Source organism: Lipophrys pholis (assembly GCF_963383615.2).
Source record: "Lipophrys pholis genome assembly, chromosome: 1".
Taxonomy (NCBI): Eukaryota; Metazoa; Chordata; class Actinopteri; order Blenniiformes; family Blenniidae; genus Lipophrys; species Lipophrys pholis.
The window spans coordinates 319,551-331,750 of NC_137635.1; the positions used below are offsets into that span (position 1 = coordinate 319,551).

The 12,200-nt window shown below is 46.6% G+C and overlaps 1 protein-coding gene across 7 annotated transcripts in view; it reads right to left on the bottom strand.

Moving 5' to 3' along the window:
* The window catches only part of kcnj16a (potassium inwardly rectifying channel subfamily J member 16a), an 11,727-nt gene extending 2,203 nt beyond the window's left edge, over positions 1-9,524 (bottom strand). Inside the window, exons 1-3 of one of the 7 annotated variants that reach the window (XM_080475447.1) lie at positions 9,401-9,483; positions 9,189-9,296; positions 1-54 (exon numbers count right to left, since the gene is read on the bottom strand). The exon at positions 1-54 is cut by the window's left edge and continues 2,203 nt beyond it. In XM_080475447.1, the coding sequence (XP_080331573.1) occupies positions 1-47 (47 nt within the window). In that variant the 5' untranslated portion in view covers positions 48-54; positions 9,189-9,296; positions 9,401-9,483. The other 6 variants (XM_080475452.1, XM_080475449.1, XM_080475451.1 and 3 more) reach the window with 6 other exon arrangements.
* Between the last annotated feature and the right edge of the window lie 2,676 nt (positions 9,525-12,200).

The window sequence follows — 12,200 nt, forward strand, 5'->3', positions numbered from 1 at the left end:
ACGCCAATCTCCTCCGACCGGCTCACCGACACGTACTGCTGCTGCATCTTCAGCCTGCAGGACGAACACAACCGTTACTTCCTGCCCTCATGGTGGCGCTGCAACCGCAGAATGACTCCACCCATTCCCAACAACCTGGAGCTCCTGGTCAGCAGGTCGTTCACCCGAACCCTGGACTGACAAGAACCCCGTCTGTTCATGGCTGTTTTCACCGTCAGTAGAATCAAACACCATCAGTAGAATCAAACACCGTCAGTAGAATCAAACACCGTCAGAATCAAACACCGTCAGAATCAAACACCGTCAGTAGAATCAAACACCGTCAGAATCAAACACCGTCAGTAGAATCAAACACCGTCAGAATCAAACACCGTCAGAATCAAACACCGTCAGAATCAAACACCGTCAGAATCAAACACCGTCAGTAGAATCAAACACCGTCAGAATCAAACACCGTCAGAATCAAACACCGTCAGTAGAATCAAACACCGTCAGTAGAATCAAACACCGTCAGAATCAAACACCGTCAGTAGAATCAAACACCGTCAGAATCAAACACCGTCAGAATCAAACACCGTCAGTAGAATCAAACACCGTCAGAATCAAACACCGTCAGTAGAATCAAACACCGTCAGTAGAATCAAACACCATCAGAATCAAACACCGTCAGAATCAAACACCGTCAGTAGAATCAAACACCGTCAGAATCAAACACCGTCAGTAGAATCAAACACCGTCAGAATCAAACACCGTCAGAATCAAACACCGTCAGTAGAATCAAACACCGTCAGTAGAATCAAACACCGTCAGAATCAAACACCGTCAGTAGAATCAAACACCGTCAGAATCAAACACCGTCAGAATCAAACACCGTCAGAATCAAACACCGTCAGTAGAATCAAACACCGTCAGAATCAAACACCGTCAGAATCAAACACCGTCAGTAGAATCAAACACCGTCAGAATCAAACACCGTCAGTAGAATCAAACACCGTCAGAATCAAACACCGTCAGAATCAAACACCGTCAGTAGAATCAAACACCGTCAGAATCAAACACCGTCAGAATCAAACACCGTCAGTAGAATCAAACACCGTCAGAATCAAACACCGTCAGTAGAATCAAACACCGTCAGAATCAAACACCGTCAGTAGAATCAAACACCGTCAGAATCAAACACCATCAGAATCAAACACCGTCAGTAGAATCAAACACCGTCAGAATCAAACACCGTCAGAATCAAACACCGTCAGTAGAATCAAACACCGTCAGAATCAAACACCGTCAGTAGAATCAAACACCGTCAGAATCAAACACCGTCAGAATCAAACACCGTCAGTAGAATCAAACACCGTCAGTAGAATCAAACACCGTCAGAATCAAACACCGTCAGTAGAATCAAACACCGTCAGAATCAAACACCGTCAGTAGAATCAAACACCGTCAGAATCAAACACCGTCAGTAGAATCAAACACCGTCAGAATCAAACACCGTCAGAATCAAACACCGTCAGTAGAATCAAACACCGTCAGAATCAAACACCGTCAGTAGAATCAAACACCGTCAGAATCAAACACCGTCAGTAGAATCAAACACCGTCAGAATCAAACACCATCAGAATCAAACACCGTCAGAATTAAACACCGTCAGTAGAATCAAACACCGTCAGTAGAATCAAACACCGTCAGTAGAATCAAACACCGTCAGAATCAAACACCATCAGTAGAATCAAACACCGTCAGAATCAAACACCATCAGTAGAATCAAACACCGTCAGAATCAAATACCGTCAGAATCAAACACCATCAGTAGAATCAAACACCGTCAGAATCAAACACCATCAGTAGAATCAAACACCGTCAGAATCAAACACCGTCAGAATCAAACACCGTCAGTAGAATCAAACACCGTCAGAATCAAACACCGTCAGTAGAATCAAACACCGTCAGTAGAATCAAACACCGTCAGAATCAAACACCATCAGTAGAATCAAACACCGTCAGAATCAAACACCATCAGTAGAATCAAACACCGTCAGAATCAAACACCGTCAGAATCAAACACCATCAGTAGAATCAAACACCGTCAGAATCAAACACCATCAGTAGAATCAAACACCGTCAAAATCAAACACCGTCAGTAGAATCAAACACCGTCAGAATCAAACACCGTCAGAATCAAACACCATCAGTAGAATCAAACACCGTCAAAATCAAACACCGTCAGAATCAAACACCATCAGTAGAATCAAACACCGTCAGAATCAAACACCGTCAGAATCAAACACCATCAGTAGAATCAAACACCGTCAAAATCAAACACCGTCAGTAGATTCAAACACCGTCAGTAGAATCAAACACCGTCAAAATCAAACACCGTCAGTAGAATCAAACACCGTCAGTAGAATCAAACACCGTCAAAATCAAATACCGTCAGTAGAATCAAACACCATCAGTAGAATCAAACACCGTCAAAATCAAACACCGTCAGTAGAATCAAACACCGTCAGTAGAATCAAACACCGTCAGAATCAAACACCGTCAGAATCAAACACCGTCAGTAGATTACTGTGGTGATGAAGTCATGTGACAGAGTGTAATAGATTACTGTGGAGGTAATCCGATATGGCAGCTGGCGTTGAGGTTAAGTTAGGATCTGATCGTTTATCAAGAGAACAACCGTTACTGTTTTACTGAACTCTTGTTTACACGTTAATCCTCAACTGACTGAGCAGGAAGTGGTCCAAGACATGTCTAAAAGACATGTCTCTACACATCCAGAAGACGTCGTCTCTACACATCCAGAAGACATCGTCTCTACACATCCAGAAGACGTCGTCTCTACACATCCAGAAGACGTCGTCCCTACACATCCAGAAGACATCGTCTCTACACATCCAGAAGACGTCGTCTCTACACATCCAGAAGACACGTCTCTACACATCCAGAAGACGTCGTCTCTACACATCCAGAAGACATCGTCTCCACACATCCAGAAGACGTCGTCTCTACACATCCAGAAGACGTCGTCTCTACACATCCAGAAGACACGTCTCTACACATCCAGAAGACACGTCTCTACACATCCAGAAGACGTCGTCTCTACACATCCAGAAGACGTCGTCTCTACACATCCAGAAGACACGTCTCTACACATCCAGAAGACGTCGTCTCTACACAACCAGAAGACGTCGTCTCTACACAACCAGAAGACATCGTCTCTACACATCCAGAAGACATCGTCTCTACACATCCAGAAGACGTCGTCTCTACACATCCAGAAGACATCGTCTCTACACATCCAGAAGACATCGTCTCTACACAACCAGAAGACATCGTCTCTACACATCCAGAAGACATCGTCTCTACACAACCAGAAGACATCGTCTCTACACAACCAGAAGACATCGTCTCTACACATCCAGAAGACGTCCTCAGAGGGTCAGAATGAAAATTTCTTAAACGTCTTTCTTGGATGTTGTTTTAACGTTTTGTCATTGGGACGTCATTGAAAATACGTTTCAGAAGGACATTAGTCTTCCATGGGACACAGAGACACTCAGCATTAGTAATTACATGCATGTTTTTGTAATGTGTGAGGAAACACCTCCAGCTGGACTCAAACCCACGACCTTCTGTCTGGACTGTGAGAGCACTAACCCCGTTACTGATGAAACGTTTACTGAGGTACAGTACATAGTAGTATTCACAAGATTCAAGGTTATCAAAGAGACAAGTTTCTCCATGGAGACTTGAAAAGTTGAAAACCTCAGACATTGTCCATTAAACTTGTCCACGCTGTGTCCTCCTGCCTGTCTTCATCTACGTCCTCATTATTTTAATGACTAATCAATAATTCTACCAGCAGCTTGTGACGTTTCAGCTGGTTCTGGTCCATCATTTCTATAATGTCATCATTTTATTTTATGTGTCATTTCTTCTGTGTACTAATTCTGGCTGTCAAATAGGTTCCTGGTTCCTGGTTCCTGGTTCCTGTTTCCTGTGTTTCCTGTTTCCTGTGTTTCCTGTTTCTTTCCTGTTTCCTGTTTCTTTCCTGTTTCCTGTGTTTCCTGTTTCTTTCCTGTTTCCTGTTTCCTGTTTCCTGTGTTTCCTGTTTCCTGTGTTTCCTGTTTCCTGTTTCCTGTGTTTCCTGTTTCCTGTGTTTCCTGTTTCCTGTGTTTCCTGTGTTTCCTGTTTCCTGTGTTTCCTGTTTCCTGTTTCCTGTGTTTCCTGTTTCCTGTGTTTCCTGTTTCCTGTGTTTCCTGTGTTTCCTGTTTCCTGTGTTTCCTGTTTCCTGTGTTTCCTGTTTCCTGTGTTTCCTGTTTCCTGTGTTTCCTGTGTTTCCTGTTTCCTGTGTTTCCTGTTTCCTGTGTTTCCTGTTTCCTGTTTCCTGTGTTTCCTGTTTCCTGTGTTTCCTGTTTCCTGTTTCCTGTGTTTCCTGTTTCCTGTGTTTCCTGTGTTTCCTGTGTTTCCTGTTTCCTGTTTCCTGTGTTTCCTGTTTCCTGTGTTTCCTGTTTCTTTCCTGTTTCCTGTTTCCTGTGTTTCCTGTTTCCTGTTTCCTGTGTTTCCTGTTTCCTGTGTTTCCTGTTTCTTTCCTGTTTCCTGTTTCCTGTGTTTCCTGTTTCCTGTGTTTCCTGTGTTTCCTGTGTTTCCTGTTTCCTGTTTCCTGTGTTTCCTGTTTCCTGTTTCCTGTGTTTCCTGTTTCCTGTGTTTCCTGTTTCTTTCCTGTTTCCTGTTTCCTGTGTTTCCTGTTTCCTGTTTCCTGTGTTTCCTGTTTCCTGTGTTTCCTGTTTCTTTCCTGTTTCCTGTTTCCTGAGTTTCCAGCTTTTCTCTTCATCCAGCTCCCATGATTCGTTTCCATACGTTGGTTGTTGACGGAGCAGAAGCGGTTCTCCAGTTGATGGATCCATTGCAGCCAAACCACGGCGAGCATCCAATCAGCCATCTGACCGAGTCAACTGGGCCGGACCTTCTTCCTGCCGCAGCCGCCATCCGTCTGCCAGAGCTCCCAGAAAACCTTCCCATGATCCTCTGCTCCTCTCCTCCATCAGCACGAGCAGACAGCAATGTGGTTCCTCAGTCAGACGTGCCAAACCTGCGGCTGCAACAAGAACCACAGATTCATGGACGTAGTCGGGGTCAGAGCCAGGGCGAAGGTCAGGGTGGAGGTCAGGGTGGAGGTCAGAGCCAGGGCGAAGGTCAGGGTGGAGGTCAGGGTGGAGGTCAGAGCCAGGGCGAAGGTCAGGGTGGAGGTCAGGGTGGAGGTCAGAGCCTGGGCGAAGGTCAGGGTGGAGGTCAGGGTGGAGGTCAGGGTGGAGGTCAGAGCCTGGGTGAAGGTCAGGGTGAAGGTCAGGGTGGAGGTCAGGGTGGAGGTCAGGGTGGAGGTCAGAGCCTGGGTGGAGGTCAGGGTGGGGTCATGGTCAGGCCTGTGGTTTGTGTGCAGTTGGTGAGGCTGAGTAGCGTTGAGCCTCCAGCTGTTCTCTGCTGTTCTCTGCTGTTCTCTGCTGTTCTCTGCTGTTCTCTGCTGTTCTCTGCTGTTCTCTGACGTTCTCTGCTGTTCTCTGCTGTTCTCTGACGTTCTCTGCTGTTCTCGGAGCTGGAAGCAGCAGAGAGCAGCAGAGAGTGTACACAACAACCTCCACACTCCAGCAGCCGCTTGGAACCAAAACACTGCCGACCTTTGGCTGAAGTTTCCACAGAGTGTCAGAGGGAGCAGCTCTGGAAACAAGTGGCTGCTCCTCCGCCGCTCGCAGCTCTGGAAACAAGTGGCTGCTCCTCCGCCGCTCGCAGCTCCAACCACTCATGACACGCTGGCTCAGCGCCGCGACGGCGAGCCGACCAGAACACTGAACGGGTGGCTGCTCTCGGCCGCCTCCGGCGTCCTGCTGCTCTGCAGCATTCTTCTGCTCCGTGGCGTTCTGCTGCTCCATGGCGTTCTGCAGCTCCACGGCGTTCTGCAGCTCCACGGCGTTCTGCTGCTCCATGGCGTTCTGCAGCTCCACGGCGTTCTGCAGCTCCACGGCGTTCTGCTGCTCTACAGCGTTCTGCAGCTCCACGGCGTTCTGCTGCTCTGCAGCATTCTTCTGCTCCGTGGCATTCTGCAGCTCCACGGCGTTCTGCAGCTCCACGGCATTCTGCTGCTCCACGGCGTTCTGCTGCTCCACGGCGTTCTGCAGCTCCACGGCGTTCTGCTGCTCCACGGCGTTCTGCTGCTCCACGGCGTTCTGCAGCTCCACGGCGTTCTGCAGCTCCACGGCGTTCTGCTGCTCTACAGCGTTCTGCAGCTCCACGGCGTTCTGCTGCTCTACAGCGTTCTGCTGCTCCATGGCGTTCTGCAGCTCCATGGCGTTCTGCAGCTCCATGGCGTTCTGCAGCTCCACGGCGTTCTGCTGCTCCATGGCGTTCTGCAGCTCCATGGCGTTCTGCAGCTCCACGGCGTTCTGCTGCTCCATGGCGTTCTGCAGCTCCATGGCGTTCTGCTGCCGCTGCGGCCCTTCAGCTCCACTCAGCGTTCCCTGATCTTTGAAGCTCTAAAACTCTTTAATTGAGCTTGAGAACCGACTGAGGAGTCGAAGTTTTCCAGTGAAATAAAGTTCCACCAAATCATGAACAGAATTTCCTTCACCACATTAAGAGCTCATCAAGAAAAATCAAACAGGACCTTCACAATAAAACCTTTTGTTCTCTAGATTTAAGAAACAGCTTTTGTTTCCACTTATTTTGGATTTATTTTGAAAGAACATGCAGCCGGCTTCCACTTCCTGCTTCCTTCACTGAATTCAGCTGGATGAAAGTCAGGTGGTGTCGTCGGTTCTCCTCGGAACCTGAGCCGATTTCACACCAGAGAAGAAGAACCAGGTTGTTGACGTGAGCAAACTGAGCAGGACGAAGCCGATCGATCAGATGGGATCGATATTTTATTAATATATTACAATACTAGATTCTATTAGAGACGATGGACAGAAGCTCAGCAGACATTAGTTCAGTAAATCTGTTAAAGAGGCTCATTAATAGAGCGTATACACACAATACACACAATACACACAATACACACAATACACACAATACACACAATACACACAATACACACAATACACACAATACACACAATATACTACAATACACACAATATACTACAATACACACAATACACACAATATACTACAATACACACAATACACACAATACACACAATACACACAATACACACAATATACACAATACACACAATACACACAATACACACAATATACACAATACACACAATACACACAATACACACAATACACACAATATACACAATACACACAATATACACAATACACACAATACACACAATACACACAATATACACAATACACACAATACACACAATACACACAATACACAAAATACACACAATATACACAATACACACAATACAGACAATACACACAATACACACAATACACACAATATACACAATACACACAATACACACAATACACACAATACACACAATACACACAATACACACAATACACACAATACACACAATATACACAATACACACAACAATCATCAGCTCATTTCATCTGATGGTCCAGAACTGTAACACAACACACACTCATTACTCCACCTAGTGTCGTACACTGGCATGACAAGAATATAGCTCGTTGTTTAGCACGCTAATCCCTGCATAATCTCGGCGATGCAGAACATCAACATGTTTCACGTCACGTCTCACCGTGTTTTATCATCGACAACAACGTTTCTCAGTTTTACATCATTTCACAACATGCTAACATGCTAACAGTCATGTTTTTCATCTAAGTTCCGGAGACACCCCAGGGAGCAGTCTAAACCCTGGAGACACCCCAGGGAGCAGTCTAAACCCTGGAGACACCCCAGGGAGCAGTCTAAACCCTGGAGACACTCCAGGGAGTAGTCTAAACCCTGGAGACACTCCAGGGAGCAGTCTAAACCCTGGAGACACCCCAGGGAGCAGTCTAAACCCTGGAGACACTCCAGGGAGTAGTCTAAACCCTGGAGACACTCCAGGGAGCAGTCTAAACCCTGGAGACACTCCAGGGAGCAGTCTAAACCCTGGAGACACCCCAGGGAGTAGTCTAAACCCTGGAGACACTCCAGGGAGCAGTCTAAACCCTGGAGACACTCCAGGGAGTAATCTAAACCCTGGAGACACCCCAGGGAGCAGTCTAAACCCCTGAGACACTCCAGGGAGCAGTCTAAACCCTGGACACACCCCAGGGAGCAGTCTAAACCCCTGAGACACTCCAGGGAGCAGTCTAAACCCTGGAGACACCCCAGGGAGCAGTCTAAACCCTTGAGACATCACAGGGAGCAGTCTAAACCCCTGAGACACTCCAGGGAGCAGTCTAAACCCTGGACACACCCCAGGGAGCAGTCTAAATCCCTGAGACACTCCAGGGAGCAGTCTAAACCCTGGACACACCCCAGGGAGCAGTCTAAACCCCTGAGACACTCCAGGGAGCAGTCTAAACCCTGGACACACCCCAGGGAGCAGTCTAAACCCCTGAGACACTCCAGGGAGCAGTCTAAACCCCTGAGACACTCCAGGGAGCAGTCTAAACCCTGGACAGACACACTCACAGACTCAACCATCATCTGAAGTCACAGATCAACCTGGAAAATGTCATTGGATTGTGAGAGAAACCTTGACAACCAACCAAAGAAGAACAAAGTACAAACCACTTCTCCACCGTGCCGTTCAGAATGTTGTCTGTTCCTGGATTAGCTCTGCTTATAAGCAACATGACCTTCAGTGCTGCGCCGTGTTTTAACGATCAATAGTTGTGTATTTATCAAACAGTCGCTCTGTTTTGTCAGCAGAGCAGCAGCACACACACAAAATCACTCTTCTCATGGATTTCACACTTTTCCCACCAATAACGTGCAGCTGGTTATTTAACAGTGACGTGACCTGGAGGTGAAACCTGACCACCAGTATTTCTTATCACCTTGACCACATCTCGTTGTGTTTCTCCTTGACGCTCTGGCTTTGTGTCGCTGCTCTAACAGAAGTTCAGGTTACACATTGTCCTGCTTCCCACTTTCTAAACCTCCGACCGTCATTCTGAAGCAAACAGTTCAATTTATAATCACTTATAATCACTTAAAATCACTTGTAATCACTTGTAATCACTTGTAATCACTTGTAATCACACGCCTCAGAGGTCAGGCTGCCAGCGTCTCCAGGTGCCTTCCAGGCGTCTCCAGGTGTTTCCAGGTATTTTCGAGTCCCCACCTGAAGCTCAGCATTCTGAAGGTTTTCGCTGGATGGCAACAGAAAGCTTACGAATGCTGAAGAAACCTTAACCCCGGGGTTCAGTGGCCAGCAGCAGAAAGGTGGAGGTGTGTGTGTGTGGTTGTTTCCTACCTGTGGTGAGGTGGAGGTGTGTGTGTGTGGTTGTTTCCTACCTGTGGTGAGGTGGAGGTGTGTGTGTGTGGTTGTTTCCTACCTGTGGTGAGGTGGAGGTGTGTGTCTCTGAGCTGTCACCTGCAGGACTGCCCCCCCCCCCCCCCCCCTCCAGATTAACGCCTCCTGCTGCTCACATGATCACTTCACTTCCCTCCAGTCTGGTTTTATCCAGTTCAGCTCCGTCAGCCTCACAATGAGCCTCCATCTTATCAAATGTTCTTCATTCCAGTTGTGAAGCTCCAGAAAATAAACATTTGTTTTATTTTTTTTAATGAAAGTGGCGCCTCAGAACAACCAGGACCTCCTTTCAACTTCCATTACGACCAGCCTGTAGCCTCATGGAGAACGTCTCAGCTCCGCCAGACAGAACGGTCCACAACGTCCAGTAGACCTTCTCTCTATACCTCCACAACGTCTAGTAGACCTTCTCTCTATACCTCCATAACATCTAGTAGACCTTCTCTCTATACCTCCACAACGTCTAGTAGACCTTCTCTCTATACCTCCACAACGTCCAGTAGACCTTCTCTCTATACCTCCATAACGTCCAGTAGACCTTCTCTCTATACCTCCACAACGTCTAGTAGACCATCTCTCTATACCTCCATAACGTCTAGTAGACCTTCTCTCTATACCTCCATAACGTCTAGTAGACCTTCTCTATACCTCCACAACGTCTAGTAGACCTTCTCTCTATACCTCCATAACGTCCAGTAGACCTTCTCTCTATACCTCCACAACGTCTAGTAGACCTTCTCTCTATACCTCCATAATGTCTAGTAGACCTTCTCTATACCTCCACAACGTCTAGTAGACCTTCTCTCTATACCTCCATAACGTCTAGTAGACCTTCTCTCTATACCTCCATAACGTCTAGTAGACCTTCTCTCTATACCTCCATAACGTCCAGTAGACCTTCTCTCTATACCTCCACAACGTCTAGTAGACCTTCTCTCTATACCTCCATAACATCTAGTAGACCTTCTCTCTATACCTCCACAACGTCTAGTAGACCTTCTCTCTATACCTCCATAACGTCCAGTAGACCTTCTCTATACCTCCATAACGTCCAGTAGACCTTCTCTCTATACCTCCATAACGTCTAGTAGACCTTCTCTCTATACCTCCATAACGTCTAGTAGACCTTCTCTCTATACATCCATAACGTCCAGTAGACCTTCTCTCTATACCTCCACAACGTCTAGTAGATCTTCTCTCTATACCTCCATAACATCTAGTAGACCTTCTCTCTATACCTCCATAACATCTAGTAGACCTTCTCTCTATACCTCCACAACGTCCAGTAGACCTTCTCTATACCTCCATAACGTCTAGTAGACCTTCTCTCTATACCTCCATAACGTCCAGTAGACCTTCTCTCTATACCTCCATAACGTCTAGTAGACCTTCTCTCTATACCTCCATAACGTCTAGTAGACCTTCTCTCTATACCTCCATAACGTCTAGTAGACCTTCTCTCTATACCTCCATAACGTCCAGTAGACCTTCTCTCTATACCTCCATAACGTCTAGTAGACCTTCTCTCTATACCTCCATAACGTCCAGTAGACCTTCTCTATACCTCCATAACGTCTAGTAGACCTTCTCTATACCTCCACAACGTCTAGTAGACCTTCTCTCTATACCTCCATAACATCTAGTAGACCTTCTCTCTATACCTCCATAACATCTAGTAGACCTTCTCTCTATACCTCCATAACGTCCAGTAGACCTTCTCTCTATACCTCCATAACGTCTAGTAGACCTTCTCTCTATACCTCCATAACATCTAGTAGACCTTCTCTCTATACCTCCATAACGTCCAGTAGACCTTCTCTCTATACCTCCATAACGTCTAGTAGACCTTCTCTCTATACCTCCATAACATCTAGTAGACCTTCTCTCTATACCTCCATAACATCTAGTAGACCTTCTCTCTATACCTCCATAACATCTAGTAGACCTTCTCTCTATACCTCCATAACGTCCAGTAGACCTTCTCTCTATACCTCCATAACGTCTAGTAGACCTTCTCTCTATACCTCCATAACATCTAGTAGACCTTCTCTCTATACCTCCATAACATCTAGTAGACCTTCTCTCTATACCTCCATAACGTCCAGTAGACCTTCTCTCTATACCTCCATAACGTCTAGTAGACATTGTGGGACGTCTTGTTTTAAGGGGAGCTCATGTGTCATGTCCCCCCCCCACCCCAACACACACACACACACACACACACACACACACACACACTGAGGGATCCAGCAGTGGAACATTGATTATTGATTATTGATTATTGATTATTAATCCATGAGGTTTTCCTCCTGGAGCTCGCTGGTCATGTGACACTGGTGCGTCTCCTCAGGAACGTTCCATCATTCTCAGATCGTTCTAGAATGCAGACGCTACCGACGGGATGAGGAAGTGGAGCGAGTGCTCATGGGACTCGAACCGGAGTCTTTTAGAAGCGGCTCATTGAGGTGCAGACACTGTTTCACTCACTGTGAGATTACAGGCCGATACAAACCCACAGCCGAGGGTTTCCTGTCAATCTGATGAGATTATTGATCGTCTTCCTCTGCTTGTTTTACTAACAGAGGATGAAGAGCTTCAGACTCAGACTGAAGCAGCTGAAGCAGCTGAAGCTCCAGTTTCACTGCAGCTCTGGAGGGAAAATGTCACAACAATCACAACTGGGACCATGAAACCAGAGACTGACCTCATTCCCACTGCACAGTACGTGTTGGTACTATAC